A 21,489-nucleotide genomic window follows, 5' to 3' on the forward strand; every position below is an offset into this window, starting at 1 on the left:
ACCTTACCAAAACTCTGTATTCTCAGTAATGCCAGTTCTGAAGACTCTTTAACAAAATATTCAAAACACCATGTGAAAGACTCATTTAAAGAGCTTGATATACCAAACAAATTTTGGAGAAAAATGACTGGGAAAAGCAGGAACAGAACACAGCAAATATAACCAAATGATATCAAGTAGTACATTTATTTCATATAGTAAGTCAGCTTCTGACAGTGAGATGTATTAGAATATAGTCTCTGAAGGTAAAGGGTGGAAGGAAGGCCTGTTGCTCAAGATACTGAATATTTGAACAGTGCCTAGCACAATGAGGTCCTGGTCCTTAGCTGGGGCTCCTAGGTGCTCCAGCAAAACAAACACTTTAGGCTTTAGGAGATGGACTGCATAAGCAGTTTTGAAATGGCATTCCACAACATGGGCTAAGTGACACCTAAGCAGCAGATTTCACCTTTTCAGCTCTGCAAGAGAGAAACTTGGTCCAGCAGATCTTCTCCAACTCTAGTATTAGGATTCATCCACTATCTACCCACAACTCTGTGCACAGTTAAAGCAATGTTCATTCATCCCACTGCTGATGGTGAGCCTCAAGGAGGAATGATCGATCCCATCTCAGTCACCACATATAAGAGGGCGGAAAAAAGAGCAGCTGGTCTCACCCTCTTCTACTCCAATAATTGACTCTGTGTCTGGCAAGTGCAGAGACTCAACACCAAGGCTGGGCTGAGAGTTCATGGAGATGAGATTCTTACTATGCACTGTTGATTCTTCCAGCAAACTGCTGCCCATCAGTGACTCTATTATGGAAAAAAAAGGGTAAAATTCTCATGATGCAATGACACTGCAATATAAGATAGAATCCCTGTCCCACTTCAAGTCATACTGGCTTCTTCCCTAGACACCTACTTTATCCATTCCTACTCTTTGGGCATCCAGTGCTCCAATTCATGGAAAATACTAAGTTTATTGTTTTGAACCTTACTATGGTGGGATCTTATGCAGGATTGGCTTTCTCTTCAAATAATTCACATTGTGTAAAAACCCAGGGTGCTTGCAACAAGAAAACATAACCAAGGGAAAAAATCCACATAAAAAACCCCAACTAGATTCATACTGATTTTGGAAACAATAAATACATCTGCCCCTTGACCACCATACAAAAATACACCTTTGTCTTCTGTCCTAGAAAAGGGGAGGGTAAGCAGTCCTCATCTCCAAGAGAAACAGACTTTTGTTTCTTACTGGCTTGTGGTTTCATAGTATCAGGACAAACATCTTTTCTTTGACCATTCACTATTTTTTTCCTGCATTTTTTCCCCAGAGTGAGTGTGCTCCCCTCTTTACCTGGCTGTTCTCGCTCCCTGCTGCCAGCTGTTCCAATTCGGGAGTGGTGTTTCCTCATATGCACATTTCTGCTACCACTCTGGGAAAATGTCTTCCCACAAATTTGGCACTGATGGGGCTTCACTCCTTGGAGTCAAAGGGGGAAGAAATATCCCAAGAATTACCAAACTGGGAGAAGAGACCTCATCAACTAAAAAGCTAATAACAGTTTTGAAATTACTGTTAACACCACTGGTGCTAATTTATCAATAAAAACCAAATGGGAAGTATTCTCATCTCCTGAAGGGCCATAAGCTTCTAGAACAGAAGAGGTTTAGATATCAGTAATGGCAGTTGTTGGAAAACTCAAGTCTGAAGAGCAACAAAGTCTTCAAGTCAGACTGATGAGAGGGAACAAATTATTTGAAATAATTTACTCATTGATATGGAAATACTTGATGTCCCACACATAAAATAAAATGACCAGAGGCACGGAAGCTGTCTCCTGTCATCACACAATGAATTGCAGCATCTGGTTTATGTTACAGAGTAGAGACTTGATGATGACTTGTCACTGTGAAAGGATTTCCATTTTACAGAGCAGTTCATAATTTTCACAATACAAGCAAGCTGTCCATACTTCTTGGCTCAATGATACGGAAGCCAAGGAGACAGGACAGAAAAAGCATGGAGAACTCAATCCCAAATGTTATTACTTCAATAAAATCTCCCACTCCCCAAACATAACATTTTCATTGTGTGCTGACAATATTTAAGATAGATCAATCAAAACAGAAGGCAGAAGCTTTGAAACACTGGTGAAATACATTTCCACCTAAACCTTTGTCCAATTACAAGTATGTAGTAGGAAAAAAATAAAGGAAAACCCTACCTATGGCAGAAACCCACTTGCAAGAGATTTCAGATTCAAATGGCTGTGGTTAATATGCAGAAATACTAGAGTCTCTCTTTTAAATAACCAAATGGCAGCTATGAAAAAGATACTCAACTTCATGATATTTTAGAAACTATTTTTAAAATAATTTTTAAAATGTAATTTGACTTTAGAAATAGAAACAATTTAAAAGATTAAAGTGTACAGGCTACGGGCACCATGAAAGGGAAGTCAAAAAACACTATGACCAGAAGTTCTGTAGAAACCAGGATTTTTCTTAAGGAAATCAAATCAAAGTCCTACAATAAAGGTATTTTTTCAGACAGATGACAGAATGTCAGATGAAGACTCTTACCTGAGTGGACAACCAAATGTTTCCGAAGACTGGAGTATTCAGCAAAGGAGCGACCACATCCCTGTGCCTGACACAGAAAAGGTTTTTCCCCTACAAGGGAAGAGTAAGTTCTTAGATTTTGGGATCACAACTTAATCTGATTGCCCAAGTCCCTGAGAACAGCCTGGACATCTCTACTCCATTCTCCCATTTGGCCTTATGTATATCAAAGTTCCATGGAAATTACACATCCTTGCTAAGCTTCCTAAGGCTTTCACCAGAGGAAACAGTGGCATTATTTTAATATATTCTTAGACCATTCATCTTAGACCATCATTCACCAAAAGTGAAGCAAGAGACCACTGTTTCTAGATAATCCTCCAAGTATATAAATAATAATAGAATAATATAAAACTACTCGACTTATGATGTATCTTCAATGCAGTTCTCAACAACTACCTCTCTGTTCCACACACTCACAGGCTCACTTTCTGCCTCTCAGTGCCAAAAATCCCATTAACTGTATTTCCCTTCATATCAGATTCTATACATTATTTCAGATCAGGCTGAACTTGCCAAAATCCTGTGAGAGATGTGTCAGTCATTTATATCTATGAGTGAAGGAACTGTAATTCAAGGCACAAATTGTTCTCATGGGCTGAAATTTATATCACAGCTATTTTTAATTTATTTGAATTATGATAAATTGGGAGGTTATTACATTAATGCAGTGCAATAAAATTAATGTTTTGAACACTCTCTTAATAAAGCTAGACATAACTTTTGCCTGCAACATCCCACTAAAGAACTCAATATACTATGCTTAACACTATGATTTCAAGCCTTTAACTGAACCCCTGTACAAGAGTAATAGCAAGACCACAGGAGATTAAGCAAGCTATTTTAACATTTTATTATACAACACATAAATAATTCTTTCAGAGTAAACTTGTTTTTAAAGGTGTTTCTAAAGGTGTTGCCTTTAGAAGTCTTCTCCCTACAGCTCATTTACTAGCCTCTTATCTACAATAGCATTTGACAGCTGTGAGCAAAAAGGATCGACCCAGCATGTTCCAACTGGTGTTCCAAAGCTGAAATACACGGCAGAGTCTCAAACACTGATTGCACTTTCTGGCTTGCTATAAATCTTTAAAAGTTTGGGAAAACTACCATTGACCTAAATAACAGTGCACAGTTCTATCTCTAAGACACCCTAGAGCTATTTACACCTGCAATTTCATAACACCTTTGGTCCGATCAAATGCTTAATTCCACATTATCCATTTGCAACTTAGAAAGTTATTATTTACTTCACCAGAAACTACAACTCTGTTGGTTGCAGAATGCTCACGTATCAGGGAGGATTGTGCATGTATCAGCTGAGCCTATTAACTTAATCTGCACTTTGGCTGGGAGCTGTAAAAGCAAAAGAAAACTGCAAAAATATAGCTGCTGTTACTACACATTCAACATTTTATTATTGGTATGTACAGTTTTTAACTACATCCCAACATCTGCCCCCAAACCATGTGTTCTAGCTAGACTGCACATACTTTAAAATAGCAGCCTTTTCCCATGTGTATCGACAAACCACACACCATACGGTCGTGTTTAAGTAAGGCAGAAGGCACAAACAGCTGCTGGCGACCCACATAACCTGTAATTTCATTTTACCTGGGAGGCCTTGTTCTCTCACACTTCTCAAGGTTATTTTAAAATGTTCCCCAACTGTAATACAATGCTTTTAAGGCCATCAGGGAATCTCTAACTATATTCTGAGGAGCTTGAACTGGGCCATTTGTTTGAGTGTTATGATAACCCTGAGGCTTAAACTAAACAAACAAAATCATCAGAATATTCACTATGAACTTTGCTGGTCATTAATTAAATTGCTGGTCACTATTAAACTGTTGGTCATTTCAGCAGTAACTTTTGTGCCTCTCTCTAACTTTCTAGTACAAAAACACCTAAAGCATTTTGGCTGTTAAACCAACTTCTAAAAATACTGACAGGGCAGGATCATATTCTCCACAGGAGCCATCATAAACAAACCATGTATAAAATACAGCACTATGAAATAAAGGTTCTTGTTTTATTTACTATAAAAAGCGGAGTATGAATTGAGAGTATACAGGCTCCAGCATACAGTAACATCCCCAATTAGCATTGGCACAAACAGAGCAGTTTGCACACCACAATGCTGTCTTCTAATTAATGCTTTTTTCTACTTTTCTTTGCTGCTATATTTTTGCAACTCATTCCACTGCATTCCTCATTTCCCTGTATGTCCCAAATATAGTCATTCTACAAGCAGCATAGGTAACACAAGCTAGTCAGTCAGGCAGATGTCAGTACAGCTCCTACTATCTGAGCAACTGAGCCTTTCAGGAATTTCAAATAACCGCTTTACAAAACACAATTTCAAAAGTCATGTTCACTAACTATTCCCTTGGTAACAGTCTAGTTTCACACACCCCTCCCTCCATCACACACCAGGAAGGGAATCTTCAGAGTATGGATCTGAACAGAATACAGCATCACCACACACTATTTGAAAGGTGTAAGTTTGTGTGAAACTATACAGGACAGTAAAAGAGAATAGATTTGTTTTATCTGACCTATAGATTAATGGGAATTGACAGAAAAGGGACATTAATGGAGGGCAGAGGTAAACAATATAATACTTTCAATAGTTTGAGGACAGAGGAGGAAGTGGTTTATTCCTCAGGAAAGACCCCACCTCAGCAGACCACAAATAGGTGAGGTCTAAAACACACCAGTGTGAATTCGTAGGTGGTTCTTCAGATTTCCAGCTGTTGTGAACTGTTTACCACAGCCCAGTTCTGTGCACACAAAGGGTTTTTCACCATTGTGAGTTCTCATGTGCACCTTCAGCCTCTGCAAGACATAGAAACTTTTTCCACAACCTTCTGCTGGGCACGTGAAGGAGCGGTCATTCCTGGAAAGCAACAAAAGCTGTTTTGTTACCAGCTACTGCAACACATTTTTTCATGAACACTTGACTTCTTTCTTTTATTAAATATGAGTATCTGTTAAAATACAAAAATTCTAAACCAAACATTACAAGGACCTGCAAAATTATCTAAATCTAGTCCAAGTTTTTCAGCATAACTGACTTAAAGCACTCAAGAGACCTAATATTTATGAGAATAATGCCAGGTTTTCACAGCTTGTCAATGTCAAAACGTAACATTATCTCAAACACAGAGTGCATTTTTTTCAAGGTCATAACAGCAAATAGCTTCATTCTGCTCACCGGTGTGTTTTCAGATGATACTTGAAGTGAGCTGGATATACAAATGTCCGATCACAGCCCTCAACTGTGCACTTCAGCTTCCTTTCCACACGAGATAAATGAGGAATGGGGCTTGAATCTTTTGGCTGCCCATCTCCTGTGCAAAGATGAACATTTTCACCTGAAAAAAAAAAAAAAAAAAAAAAAAAAAAGCCCACTGAAATCTAAAAAATATACAGATTACTATAATGTGTCAAATGTAATAGAAAAAACACCATCATATATGATACAGGATTGTAAGTCAGTTTACTGGCTACTAACTGTTTAGCATGTCCTACATGCTGCTGCCTAGCCTGTAACAGAGATGAGACACAGACTTGCAAACCTTACCAGGCTCATAAACTATTCCCAACAAGCTATCTGGATCAGATCAGCTGCTACCAGATAAGGCTTATCACAAAAAGAATAGAAAGCAAATGCACCAGAAATTGTAAAAATGGTCTGTATATCAATACCAAACAACCAATTTTAACTATCAACCAACCATCATTTATTAGCTAAGTTGTTTTTAAAAACACCCTCGCTAAAGTAAGAGATACTGCATTTTCTTGCAATTATTTATTAAAATAATTAAGTCAGAAAGCATGTGACTAAATCCAATTACGTATTCTGCAGAAAACTGATCTCCAAACTCAGTGGAGCTAAAAAGAAAGCATAATTTACAGTATGTGTTAAAAATAGGCTCTTAAAAGTGAAAATGAAAGTTGAAAAAACAAGCCATTGGAGTCAGAAAGAAGATATTCTTTACATGTACCAGAGAACTAGTAGGCTACAATGAACAGATGGTTCCACTAAAGCTGATTCCCCAAGAAAAAATGCAAAGCCTATTTATACTGAAGAAAAAAAGCATAATTGTCCTGTATAATTCTGTCACTGATGATGTGAAGACATCATACCTAATTCAAGGCAAGAGAGAATTAAAGAGAGGAAGAAACAACATGGAACTAGGGGTCTTGTATGGAACATTCAACTTTTGAGACACAATCTGTGGCTCTCCTACCATTATTGCTTGCTTTGGCATTCTTTGCGAGCTGTGCCCGAGTGGCAGCAATTAAACTGTCATGGGCCAATTCTTGCACTCGTAGGAACCATGGGGTACTGCTGTCTGTGCTATCATGAGAGAGAAAGTCATTGCCAGAATCTTCTGCTTCATCTTGGACAAACACCAAGTGCTCTGCAGGAGACCCCAGCCCTAGAAAAGAAGACAAATTTGTAAAACAATAATGGAATAGAGGGAAAATTTCTTTTGCTCCTCAGAGATTAGTGTTCATAGCATGATAAATAGCTGCCCTGAAAAAGTCTCCACTGACCTCTACATTGTAGAAAGATGTTGATGACTAAATGCTCCTAAAATATCCAATAATGCCCAGCAAATTTCATGATCTTTCCTCTTCATAAGCAGCAGGGACAGAGTTGTACTTGTATCTCCTGCATTCTGCTGAGACATATCCAGCCAGGTGACAAACAGAAGGACAATTACCTGCTCTTGTTAGGTTGAGAAGAATGAATGAAGTGCTGTCGCTGGGCTGGAGGTCTTGCAATAAACTAGAAGTTTCTGGAGTTGACAGAAGTTCAGATGGTTTCTGCACATTCTGTGCCCTTGTTTCCTCTCCATCAGGGCCTACATTTACCTGGAGACTTCTCAAGACAGCAGATGAAGAAACATCTTTGGAAGAATTAGTGTGACTTGGAGAAGTGAGATCTCTTTCATCATCTAATGAGGAAAGTGAAACCAGAGTAAAATAAAAGTATAAATGCACTATGACTAAAAGACACCTATAAAATTATTTCTGTAGGAAAAGACCCCAAAACTTCAGAGAGAAGGGAGGAGGAAGTTTCTAACTAGTCAGACTTCACTATTAAATGAAACGATTCAGTTACTCTGCTGAACTTGTTCCTCCATCCCTGGAATGTCTTATCAGCAAGAGACAGTGGGGCCAGAGTGGTGAAGTGAAGGCAGCTGTATGAAGGGCAGGGTCACAAAGATCTGCCACATAGATTTTACCTGGCAACATGAGTCTGTTGCATTCTGAGGTCTCAGTAACAGGAAGCAGAGAGAGACAGGTGATGTCTTTTGGTTCTGATTCCACCAGTCCTTGTCCCAGTGGAATAGAAGTATTTTGAACAAACTGAACCAGCAGCTGAAAAAACATACTGAAGATTAGGTCAAGAGCAGCACAAATCATTTAAAAAGGTACTAAATCCAGTCAATCCAATAGTCCCTACTGTCTTGTAGGAGACATTGAATTTAATACCATGAATACACACAGATATAAAATAAAACTTTTCAATCTACATTAATACAAGAAAATAATTGTTTGTTATCTCTGAAATACCTATAAAGTTCTCATTTCTTTAACATACAATAAACACCTTTGGATCATTGCAGAGTAAGCCTAGTTAGGCTGTATTTCTTTTTAATTAATATTTTACCACTTGATATTTTACTATGGTGTAACATTTCAAGTAAATGTTTTCCATGCTCAGCCTTTGGTACAGGTATTTTTTAAAATCATTGTCTTTAAATACTTAACCTAAAGTTGGCCTTTTCTAAATGAAAAAAAGCAATCAGAAGACTAGTTACAAAGATATCTATCATATGGCTATTCAAAATAAGCAGATAACAATCAGAGAAACAAGGTTGGGATGACAAGGGGGAGAACACAGACACCCTTACCCACCCAAATCAGCTACTCCTAAAACCATCAAAGATGGACAACCAACCCACCCGCTAAGGGGATTAACAGAAGAAACCTTGTCCACAATACTACACAAAACAAGGGGGACTATTGCATAAACAGGTATAGGACTTAAACTGAGTTTAAGGCATTCCCTGGGGAGGAATTTGGGACTGGTCAAAAGATTTGGGGGGATTTGTACAGGACTTATTAGGCGTTGTTTAAGGGAAAGGATCAAGATGGAACAGGGCAGAACAAACACAAGAAAATGGAGAGGGAAGCGTAAAAGGGGCCCATTGCATATAAGCAGGAAGTTGGTAAATTCTATTATCTGACACAGCGTATCTCTTACACTCCATCCTGTCTTCTTGTTAAACTCCATTCTTACCTACTTCCTGTGTGGTCCTGCTCTCTACAGTGGGTCTCTAGTGGCACACACTAGTTTCTAGTGTGTGCCATATGCTAATGAACTCCAAGCCAACCTAGTTAGCAAGTGAAATGAGAAGTGTGGGGATAGATCCTAAAGAAATCCATGAAAATTTTCCTTAGGCAGCAACCTTTGAACACAGAATCAGGTACTTTGTGTTGCCCAGGTTTATGAGGGTAAAGCTACAAGCACTCAGCCTATATTCATACGTTTGGTGCCAATCACATCTGTACAGTGTGTGCACACATTTTCAAACAGGTACTAAAACTCACTAGTGGCTGGATCTAATATCAGGATTAAAGAGCTGTCCTCATGTTTCTTGATGAGGCCAGGAGATGAGAGATCATCCAGTCCAGCAGATTTAGCCATCCCTAACATCAGTCAGCTCTGGTAAAAATTACTTCCAGCCAACTCCTCAAAATCTTGAGTTATAAAAAAGGAACCTGACACTTGAACAGGAAGTCAGAGAAATTACTTTTTTCACCCCTGAAAAGTCTTCCCATATTTTTAACCTAGTTCAGAGCAGCAAAGTGTGTGCCTTATTTACTCATCCTGTTCCTTTTACAACATCTCAAGTTTTTGTCAGAGTACCAGAAAGAATGCTGGACTCCTTCTACCTCCAAGGCAGGCACAGAAATGAGACTCTTTTTTCTGTTACCAATGTCACAACACTGCATATTAAAATATTGTGATTTAACAAAGGAAGTGCTGTTGTGAGTTAGGAGATAACACAGTCCAAGTTTTGCAATGGACTGAACAAATTCTGTGAACTGCACAAGCTTTTTTAAACACAGTCTCAAATCCCTCCCCTATAGGGATTTAAACTTCAGAAAGAGAGAAAGGGAGCAACTGTAACACACCCAGACATATATTCCATGTTTCAGAGAAAATGCTGCTCAAAATCCACACGTAGGATCTATTTGTTTGCCTTTAAGTTCTATCAAACAAATTAACTCCTATACTCACCTTCTCAGGTTTTTTTTTTTAATACTGAGTGAAGAAATATGGAAAATAACAAACACTAAAAAGTTAAACCTCAAGTTCTTTATCTCTAGGAAACTCCTTGACAAAGATCCTGCATTCTGCTGATTCTGCTGCTGTCTAGCAAAACAACTGTAGGTAGCAAACTTCCTTTATCTTTGGCATTTAGAAGGAAATTGTACAAAATATTTATTCAAATCTACTACCCTCATTGCGACAAATTTTAGCACGCAATCACATAGAGCCCAGATGGAGTTGTCTGTGCAGTGAGATAGTTCACTAGTGTCAAAAGGAGACTAAAATATCCTGATGTGCCCATTGTATATTCGTGACTAAAACCCATTAGTCACATATAATTTGATTTTTATTTTGTATGTTGTGATTGTCTTAGTACTTCCTTTTCAGAACTATTGGCATCTAATTCCAAATTATTCCTGTGGCAGACACCAGCCTTTTTGAGCCTTTCTTACATCAAGAGAAAAGTCTGTTAAATCAAAGAAACTGTAAAGAAAACTTAGCATTTTGTGCTCTGATTTCTCTACGCTCATTTCCTCTCACAAAAACACTAGAAAGACAGATGCTTTCTCAAATACTTTTATCTCAAAGAGTTGCTGCAGTAGGAACCCTGAAGCTTGAACAGCCCTGCCTGGTCTCCTCCGGGACCCCCACCTACACTCTCTCTCCCTAGGGGCTCCTCTGAAGCTCAGCCTGGGCCAGTCATTCCCTTCCTGACTTATGCTGTAGGTTTACCTGTCTCAAGCCCTGTCTGCTGGATGAACCTCAGATTTTTACTGCATCAGTGTCTCCAGCCTCATCTTCTACTGCTCCTACCTGGACTCTGGACCTGGCTCATCACTTTGCCTTATCCAGGGCTGAGGATTGCAGCACCTGTCTGTCTTTGCCTTCCATGCTCAGGTGCTGCAGTATTGTGCCCTGGTCTGTGAGGGCACTGCCTGGGCTGGGATCACCCTTGACTCCCTGCTCACCCTCCCTTAGGAGCAGCCTGTCATCACTGACAATTATGAAGCTACAAATTAAGTCCTGAAGTCATTCAGATGGCAATGTGCCATTTGAACTAGGCCACAAGCCAGATGGCAGTTGGAAAGGTTAGAATTGTTTCATCTTAGATTTGATTATCCAGAGAACCTAGCAAGAAGATAGAACTATTTTTATGCTGTCAAAAAAATACATAGGCAATAAGAGACAGTCCCTCTGCCAGGGCCATGCATTCTAATTTAGGATTTAAAAAAATAGGAGAAAGAGAAGTAAAGAGTTAGGAATAATGAGCAAGGCAACCAGAAAAAAGAAGTAGGGACTAAAAACTGTGAGCACTAAGATAGATGCAAATTATTGGATTGTCTTTTATGTTAATGAGCCCTATTGCTTCTCTACTCCACCATGAAACACTCGTTTTATGGACTTTCCTATTTTTATACAAAAAAGACCTAAATGAAACTTGCCTCCTACAAGAAGAAAGCTTTGCTGTAAACCTTCTACTTCAACATAGCAACATTAAGCCACCAGGGAAAAGCAAAATGCAGCTACCACAAACAGATGCTCAGAAGAAAAAAGTTCCTTTTAATTTGCTTCATAAAGTAATGACAAACTAGTACAAACAATTATGAGAGAGCAAAAAAAGCAGAAAGAAACAAACAGACATGAATCATGCTCGTTATTAAAATGTGGAATAAAAAAACCCAACCCTTCACATAAACCAAAGCAAAACAATCAACTCAAATAATTCAGACAAAATAAAAAGTTTTCATGTTAGTTTTATCTTGATGGTTTTTTTTTTCCTAAACCTGCTTGTTCAAAATTATTGAATACCTTTGTGGACAACTACAGCAACTGGAATGCAGGAAAGAACTCATTACAAACATTGTGTAATGCTTTCTTATGCTTCTCACAATATAGTTTTGCAGCTGAAAGTAAATAGGAAATTATAAGGGTATCTGGTAATTGGTTATTCAGCATAGAAATCCAGGAACAGGACAGGTGATAAATTAAATATACAGATACACAAACACTAACAAACTCTAGCAAACTGCAGATAAGCGATAATAAAAATACCCAGAACTCCTGGGACACTGATGGATAGGCTAGTATAGGAATAACTTGAGTGTGACCTTGAAAAAGATTCAACCAGAAACTTTGTAAGGAATAGGAACAACGTTATCTTGAATTATCAGAATCCATCTCATCTGCAAGAGCAAACCCATCTCATCTGCAAGAGTAAACTTACGGGATATGGGGGAAATTCTGGGACTGGATAAAACATATTAAGATATCTTGAGCTGAGACTGTGGGACTGTGAAAAACTTATGGATGTTTAGGGGAAGGACGAAAGGGAGTGATCAAGGTAGATAGGGGAGAAACAACTATTGCAAACAGAAAGGGGATTAGGGATAATACTGATTGACCACAGAAGCAGGCTGCAGGTTCATGGTCTGCATCACCACTGGGGTCTATCTCATCCTCTCTAATGCTTTCAGCTCCTAAATGGTTTCTGAGTACATTAATTTGATTAAATTCCCTTTGGCAGAGCCTGTGAAATAGAGAAAACCACAATCTGGAAACCCAAGATCCTGGCCAGAGGCTGAACTAAAGAGCCCAAGGCCTGGAGATGGATACTGCAAGGACTCAAGGTTTGGCAAAGAGTGGACAGATGCATGACCACAAGCATCTATGTCAGGCAAGAGAGGAGATGTGTGATGTGCTAGCAAATTTCAAGCCTTTTTACCTGATAAGGAGGGACAGGATTAGGCTGTTTGTGGCCTTTCTCTCCATGGGAATGCCATTTGTGTTTGGGTGTGCTGGTAAAAGCCCTATCTTGCCACACAGCCATGATGTCTGTACTGTCTATGTGTGCACAGGCATATTTTTGCAGTTCAGGCCCAGGTGCACTTCTGTGTGCACGTGGGAATAGTCCAGTAGTCTCATGTCTGAAAGACCAGAAAGGCAGGAACCTCCTAGGAACACAGTTTGACAGATTCCATAACCAAATAACATCTGGCATCACAAACAGGCCCCAGATGGGCTGTAAATATTCCTGAGATGGTGACTGTAGTATCCCTACGTAGGGAGGAGACTGATCCACTATGACCAAAGTGCTAGAATTCGTAAGCAAAGCAGATAGGTCATCTTGGGAGACCAGAAGAGGAATAGTTAGGGAAATTGAATGTACAGAATATTAACAAAATACTAAAGGAACAGTAAGAGGTGTGAGGTGGCTTTACCCTATAGCTAAGACATCCCTTGGAATTTGAAATAAATTTTAATATTGCAAAAGGACATCCTTGACTTAAGAGATACAAACTTTATGGGACAGACGTGAATCATACAGAGAGACTCTATAATCCTTGGAGGGCAAAGTTCAGCTGTGTCTTGATATAAAGAATTTTATTTTTGCTCTGCCATATCACCTTCTTGAATATACCCTCCTTTAACTACTTCTGCTGAAATGCCACATAACTGAAAATTCTGTAAATAATGCAGACAGGGAATGTATTAAAAATGTAAACTATTTCTTGGCTGTTGTCACAAAGGAAATACTTGTTATCCCTGCTGGTCAACAAGAAATGGTTGGACAGGATGATCCCAGGGTCTACCGCTGCAAGCGATGCAGAATGCTTGTGTTACCAAGAGACTCGGACAATGTCTTTGACCTGAAAGGGAAAAAAACCCACAACGAACAACAACCAGAAAACTGTTTAAAAAAATGAGAACCTCTACTAGAAATCTTTAACTAACAAACAAGCAAACCCAACAACAACAACAAAACCCCAACCAAACAAACAATCCAACCAGAAACAAGTGGTGATATGGCCACCTGGGATGGGCTGTCTTAAGTTTGTCCCACAGTAGATGATTCAAAAGCCAAGAAGTGTCAGGCACCTGCTTTGGCTGAAGTAGGGGTTGCTGGGAGGGACAGGGTAAGAAGGTTCTCCAGAACCTCAGATCATCCTCCCACTAGACAGCTGGAGAGCTAGACTAGATTGCTAGGACAGCAGGGACCATGTCTTTAATGAAAACCATTCCTGTTCTAAATTTAACCAATGAACCACAACAAAATAAAGAGGTCAAAAGAAAATTTAGTGGAAGGGAAGGAGACAGGAGGGGCTAGAGCTGAAGGGTGTGCAGGGCAGAAGGCTTGTTACCTAGAAACATACTTAGAGGGATGTACTCCTCCCATACAGCCTCTGGGGAACTAATTAAATCACAAGTGTCTCTCCTTGTGAGGCACTGAGGAGGAGAGAAAGGAGAGGCTAAAATACCTCTCTTCACCCTCTTTTCAATAACTAATTCAGTTTACAGAACAGAGCTGTAATTCATTTGATTATGCTAAGAGTTACCCCAAGTGCAGAAAGCCCCCTGCACTGGACCAGTATGGTGGGGGTGACTGGAAATACTTGCAAGTGTAATAAATCACCTTGAAGGCTTAAAGCATGCAAAATGCAAATCTTTGCAGTTCCCTGAGGAATGATAGTTACATAGCTTTGGGGGCAGGGAGTACAGAAGAAAAAGTAGATCAATCTGTCCATACAACTGTCTCCAAGCAACTTTGTAACTTTCCATGAAAGAAGGATTCACCTCTACTCAAGCATTAAATATTTAATGGTATGTTGGTGGCTTCTTTAGGGATAAAACCAATAGCAAAGAAGCCTATGCAATAGAGACATAATGCTTTGATTGTTATCAACTAGATGTTACAGAAGTACAGCTAGCTGTAATTAATACATTTCTCACATGGTAGGTATATTAAAAAAAACTATCTGTGGCTATAAGAATTGTGGTGCCATGGCTCACTAGAGGATATAAAATCATTATTTACTTTCAGAGACATCTGAACTGCTATTTGGGAAAAGTGTAAAAAGGGTATCTACCAGTTTAACATCAAATGACTAGAAAATAGTACTAACTTAACACTCAAGTTTCATAATCAGAACTAGAAAAAGAGGGTGGAAACATATACATGGAAATGAATCAAAACTTTTAGTATAAAATAGCCTTAATCAAGATTGAGGAACACGGTTTAGAAGACAGCATCTACAGAAAGGATGCCCTCTGCAACAACCACGGCAAATTTTTTTATCTACCAGCTCATGGAGAATAAACAGCCAACTCTTAATATGGGCTTGCTGGGAAGGAAATGTGACTCTGTCATGAGGAAATAGGGCTATTATGTAAACAAGCCTAATTAACAAATACCTTACTCAAGTTGAGAAGGGACAAGGCCCAGTTACAGCTCCTATTTGAGGAACGAGCAACAAGCATTCCAACTGCCCTGGACCTTGGCTGTCAGAAATAATCTAAGGGAACCCACCCATTCACAAACCAAAGTAACATTCACCTTATCATTCAGAACTCAGAAAAAATTGATAGAATGTAGGAGATATCAATGACAAGGCAAGACAGAGGAATTTTTTGTAGATCATGCTGAGATTACTCTGAGCTGCCACAAATTTGCAGCTTCCTTTCTTGAACAGTGTGATTGGAAGGGTTTTGGGTGCTCTGTTAAGAAACAAATGCCTTAACACATCACACGGGCTGTAATGAATTACCAGCATGTAATCATCATTCTTGTTAGAGTACTAGTTTAAGACACATGCTGCATTGCTCACAGGGATAGAAACAAGACTCAACAAAAACCATTCAATTAAGTCTTGCAAACTTCCCCAAAAGATATTTCATAGCTGTACTATGTCCTCTGCTCTAGGACTTTAGCCATCTGCAGAGGTAAAGCTGAGAACCAGGAAAAGCAAGGACACCAAGTGATACAACCCCTGCATTTTTAAATGGGGAAATGCACAGAGAGCTGGCTGATGGCCATTCAACCTGAAAAATAAGGCAAGAAATAGGAGAGGCAGCAGCTGGTGGTGGTGATGGTGTTGAATGTAACAAATTGCAGATACTTGTATCTAGCACATTCCAGGTAAGAGTAACAAAACCCAGAACCCCTCAGAAACTGATTAGTAAGACACTGCTGGGAGTGACATCTTGTAAACATTCAACAAATTTTAACTGGTAAGAAAACAAAGCTATTATGGCTTATCAGAATGGGTCTCATATGACAGATCAAACTTAATATCCAATATAACAAGGAGAGCAGGATGTGTTAAGCTTATTATGCTATGTTTAGGAGGAGGATCAAAGGAGGAATCAAGGTGGATAAATGAAGAACCAGGAGCAGGGGGGAAGAGACTCCAATCATGTTTGCTGGTTGCTAGTCAGTACACTGCTGTGCCTGATCACTGCAGTCCCTCCTATCTAATTACCAAAGACATTCCTAAATATTCTACCCACACGTGTGTCCACTGCTAGTGAGCTTCTAGTTGACTGACGCATGTAGGAGGCTAGCACACTGTGGAAAAAAACCCCAAACATATTCCAGCCAGAAACAGGCTAAAAGCTCTGGGTCTGGGCAGAAGGAGGACTGTGGACCTGGCAGAGACATGTGGATGTGAGTATGCACGAGAGTTGAGTGATGAGGGTACAGCTATAGCCCACTAGCAAACAATCGTTGTTCATGCTTTACCTGTGCACATGATAATGTGTATGTTCATGCTTTCCCTGCGTTTGTGGCCAGCTGTGCATGCACAAATACTCCTGCAATTCATGCCCAGCTGTGCTACCAGCTGAACGTGGAACAGTCCAGCAGCCTCACACTGGGCAACTGGGATCCTCTGTGTGCTGCTGCCTACCATCTCTACTTAATGGAAACAGGAGTACTTTGAAAAACAGGATTGGCTGATGCTGACAGAATAATTCAGATTGCCCCAAACCAAGTAAAGTCAATTTGGTTTGCAGGAAATAAATAGTCAATTTGTTAAATATATTTTATTCTCGTAACAAAAGAGTGCTGTAATAGTGGGGGAAAAAAGTAACCTGAGAACAGGCAAGAATATTGGCTGAAACTTGAAAGGAGGTGAAAAAAACTTGCAATATTTTCTGATTTTTTACCATTCAATTCAAGGCATGGAAGCATTAGAAGATGTCACTGAGAACACTTGGAAAATTAGTATGTAAGCAGCAATCTGAGTAAACTCACTGAACTCTAAGAGCTGCCCATAAACATTCCTGGGAACCAAACTCAGTTCATAATTGCTCACCTCAGGTTTGGATTCTAACTCATCCGATAACATTGATTCAAGTGTCCAACTCCTGCAGCTGTTCTCAGCAAGGCACAGATTTTTATTTATTTATTTCTTTTTTTTTTTTTTTTTTTTTTTTAAAGTTCAGAGAGAGCAACACTCCCTGATTATTTTCATATTTTCCTAAGTGCAAACCAGTGTGGTGGTCCTTCTGCAAGAAGCTCTGTTGCGGAAATAATTAATTTAACCTAAAACAACAAAAAAGGAAACATAAAGAAAGAGGAACTGAAAAACGAGCAAAGCAAAAAGAAGTGAACATGTGTTGATGCAACTGTAAAATATACTTTGAGGTATCGGTAAAACTCATTTACTGAGGTTCCTGGATTTCTGTTTTCACTGAATCAACAAAATAGCCTTTAAAACTTAATTTCACGGTGTTAGGATGTTATTTACCACATTTTCTTTACAATCTCTAATTTTCAATGGAAAATTGCCTTGTTTGTTCTGGAAACTTATGGGAGCAACTGGAAATCACATAAAGCATGCAAGATATGAGGAAGCTGAATTCTCAGCCCACAACACAGCGGAATTATCCAAATTATTGATAAAAGGGAGCCATATACAAACAACCTGTCAGCAGGAAACATCAGTTCTTCCTGTCAGTCAGGATATTTCACAGAATCAGAAACTTAATTTCTTGACGAGCCCAGAGAAATAGAACTTATTTCACAAATCCCCATACGTTTGTGCTAAAAGGGGAACATGAGGACAAACTTTTCTTGCCTGCTGGGAAAACACTCAGACACTGCTGATGGGAGAAAAATGTGAACTACATACAGTTCTTTCCCCTTTCCAACACAACTACCCATCTACTGACTATGTTAAAAAATAACGAGAATACTGGATCAGCTAAAGAGAGAACTAAAAGCCTCCCTCTCGCACTCCGGGCAGCAGCACCGCAGCAGGGAGCAGTGAAGAGGCAAGGCACGCACAGGGCGAGCGCAGAGCCGCTCAGCCGGCCGCAGGCAGCGGGCCGGGGCCCGGCGACACTCCCGCGTCCACCCGCCGTCCCCGCCAGCCCGCACCCGGCAGGGCGGGCCCCGAGTGACCCACGGGGACAAGGGCCGGCGCTGCCGGGCCCGGCTGCCCACGCTCGGGCCGGGAGGAGCCCGGGGAGGCCCGGGGAGGGACGGGGGCAGGGCGGAGCGCCGAGGCCCGGCGGGGCAGGTGCCGCCAGCCCCGGGGCGCGGGTCCGGCCGCAGCCGTGAGGGGCGGCCCCGGCGGCGAGGACAGGAGGGCAGGGGGGGTCCCCCCTCGCCCCGCCGCTCGCTGGGCTCCCGCACCCCACGGGGACCGGCAAGTCCCGCAGGAGCGGCCGGGACGCTCCCCACACCCGCCTTACCGGCATCTCCGCCGCCCGGACGTGACGGGCCCCGGCCGGAAATACCGCGGGCTCGGGCCGAGCGCGGGGCGGGGCGAGGGGAGGCGAGGCCTCCTGATTCCACCGGCCCCAAAACAGGGAACAGCACCGTGCCTGGGGTGTCCCCGCTTCCCTCGGGAGCGTCACCAGGCCTGCAGCCCTTAGCTGCAGCCTGATTGCTCTTCACGTAACCTTTTTTATGTGGATTGTTACTCTACAAGAGAACGTTATGCCGGAACCTTATGGAAACGCTCAATCTGCTGAGTTCTTTTTTTTTTTCCACATAAATCATCACGGAACACATTCTCCCAGTTTGTTACAACACCGGTTTCCTACTAATACTTTGTTTCTGTTTCTGTTTTGCTCTGATTTACTGCTCTGTCTGTTCCTGCAGCGGGTGATGGGAAACTCCAGGAGTTCACAGTAGCTCACTAATAACCTACACCGAGTTAGTAATTCCAGAGACACGTATGTCTTGGTAATGTACCTAAAAACCATGAAAGGACTGAGTAATTTAAAAAACTTGCACTCTGGTTTCAGCTCGTTGTCTGTCGGTGACCACGACAGAGCACCTGAAGCAGCTGGCAGCCTCTGGCCCTGACATCAGCAGCCAAACCAGTGACCTTCAGGGCCTGTGAACCTTAACTCGGCAATGGCCAGCCCGTAGCTTTGGAGCCATGTGTGATTCCCGGCTCCCATGCCAGCACAGCTGCTGGTGGTACACTCCTGGTGCTGGTGCTGACCGGCAGTGAAAACCTGGGTGATATGGAAGTAACCCAACAGCAGCTGTCAAGGCTGGCAAAATCAACTTTCCTGAGGCTCCCTCGGAGCACAGACTCTTCTGATCCACGGTGGACTGTGAAAAAAAAACCTGTGGTCACTTCCTGGTAAATGCCTGTCATCTCCTGCCTTGAACTGCTCTGGAATGGTTTCTTTTTTCCAGCCCCGCTGAGATGTGCAATATGGCTTCACTGCCTTTAAGAACATTTGAAAAAATTTATTTGCAGCATAAAGATTCACAGTCGTCTCTCTCAGCTTTAAATGTGCAGTGAGTGGCTTCATGGAGAGCTATGCATTGGAGTCATACTGACAGCCTTGTGCTTTAGCAAAAAGACTATTGACCAGTTACTTGCTGGAGCCACCTGGTAATTCCATAAAGTTAGATGCATGTCTTTTTCTGAGGTAATTATCCCATCAGCTTGTAGGCATTGCATTAATACTAACAAAAGCCTGCACTGTGAAATCAATTTTCAGTCAAGTTGAAGCACGTTTCTGTTGTACAAGGCAGGGAAAACTGATTCAACATCCAGAATCAACAGCCTCAGAGACTGGGCTGCCTTAGTGCCATACTGGCCCTGCAGATGGATTGTATCAGAGAACCTAGAAAATCTGGCATTTATCATGTTGGTCCATTCAGCCATAGTTGTGGTGGCCTGAAACTTTAGACAGATTCATTTATTCAAGTCTACAAAAGTGAAAGTAATAGCTCTTGAGACTGAATTTTTAACACAATCCCAAAAAGCTGGAGCTCATTAAATGGCCGTGCAACAGTAACAGTAAAAGACCATTTCACTGTACTTGTACTGTTAAGGAATATATTCAGTGCAGGTAGCTGGGTTTGCAGCTGCAGTGTAAGCTGCAGATTGAGTTCTCTGCATGGCTGGAGTCTGAGGCAAGAGGCCATGAACTGCCGACCCTTTGAAAAGCTCAGGGACCTGTGTCCCAACCAGGTGACTGGACACTCAGAGACATGGCAGCAGCCAGGAACCCCCATGCTCAGACTGTGAGGGTATAAAACCCCAGGGTTTCCTTTGTCCAGGGTCCCAGCTTACACTGTTACTTAGTTATTGCACCAAGATTGAATTATTTTAAGGATTGGAACCACTGAGACTCTGCTATGGGAAACCTGGTGTTGAGATGATAAGGAAACCTTGTCTGACTGTGTATCAGGGTGTGTGGGGAGTCAGGCTCACTGGAGCTGCCCACTGGGAAGGGGTTTTGGTCCCAACTTAGATGGTGGAGTGTGACTGCCAGAGTAGCTCCTGGATGGTCAGACAGGAAAGTTTCCCTAATGCAGCATCCCATTGTATTGCTGATCCAATACAATCCAACAAAGGTAACCATAAATGCAGAACTACTACCTTCATAAACCAACTTTTCTTGATGCTACTTTGGTAATCCAAAGGAACTGAATCATAAAGCTCAATGCTGTTTTACATTAAGATACTCAGTAATCTCGGAAGTCCTTTGACTCATCACCGGCTCAACAATGGGGAATCATTGAGTAGATATTAAAATATGGAGACATGTAGGCGCATAAGTTCCTTTCATTTGCATCCTTCTAGACCAGATGAGTTTGGCTGCTTCAGAACTTGCATCTTGACTGCCTGGGGAATTTTGGTGGAATCTGCAGTGGGAGTAGCTTACAGCACTTACCTAGGTTGTTTATGCTGGTTCAAATCACTTGTGCAGGTATGTGAAGCAGCACTAGTCCCTGATGAGAGAACTGGCTGGCTGGGAATTTCCTATAGTCTTACTTTCATAATAACATCTGCCCCTACAGGCTCCTTCTCTCCAATCAAGGAGAAATGAAAGACACATTTCCCCCAGGACCAAATTCAAGAAAAAATAAGTGAGACTCTTTTTTCACCCCTGCTGTGAGACAGCAAAAATGGCTAGTCGTGGAGAAAAGGAAGAGTGGTGGTTTTGATTTAGTTGTTGATGAATCTGGTTATAAAATGTGCCTACTCTGTATATAGAGAAGTTTAGGTTTCATTTCTATTAGCACAACTTCTATTATTTTGTGTGTACCTTTCTGAACACTCAGATATAAAGTTGTTATAGAAACTGTCCATTATTCCAAGATACCGGTAGCATTCAATTTTATGTTGATACTTTTTTAAATTATAAAAATGCATGCAATTACCATCACTTTGTTGTTCGGCTTTTACAGCATCAGCATGTAACAGACTTTTAAATTCTCTTGAAACTCTGTATGCACAGAAGTCGCCTTTACACACCTACAGC

General features: G+C 41.0%; 1 protein-coding gene across 3 annotated transcripts; it reads right to left on the reverse strand.

The window, feature by feature from the left end:
* Window positions 1–159: 159 nt before the first annotated feature.
* Window positions 160–18,486, reverse strand: ZNF410 (zinc finger protein 410). 3 transcript variants are annotated; one of them, XM_083862989.1, is made up of 10 exons: window positions 18,445–18,486; window positions 17,061–17,290; window positions 7,871–8,006; window positions 7,346–7,579; window positions 6,866–7,057; window positions 5,827–5,986; window positions 5,327–5,508; window positions 2,571–2,660; window positions 1,342–1,467; window positions 160–794 (listed from the first exon to the last, which is right to left on the reverse strand). In XM_083862989.1, the coding sequence occupies exons 2-10, from the start codon at window positions 17,091–17,093 to the stop codon at window positions 610–612; spliced, it is 1,338 nt and encodes a 445-aa protein (XP_083719115.1). In that variant the 5' UTR covers window positions 17,094–17,290; window positions 18,445–18,486; the 3' UTR covers window positions 160–609. The 3 variants fall into 3 exon arrangements, with proteins under 3 accessions (XP_083719115.1, XP_083719117.1, XP_083719116.1); XM_083862991.1 differs by lacking the exon at window positions 17,061–17,290 and having other exon boundaries at window positions 18,445–18,485; XM_083862990.1 differs by lacking the exon at window positions 18,445–18,486 and having other exon boundaries at window positions 17,061–17,969.
* Window positions 18,487–21,489: the final 3,003 nt, after the last annotated feature.

The sequence above is a fragment of the Zosterops lateralis genome, assembly GCF_965231275.1.
Source record: "Zosterops lateralis genome assembly, chromosome: 6".
In the NCBI taxonomy this organism is placed as follows: domain Eukaryota; kingdom Metazoa; phylum Chordata; class Aves; order Passeriformes; family Zosteropidae; genus Zosterops; species Zosterops lateralis.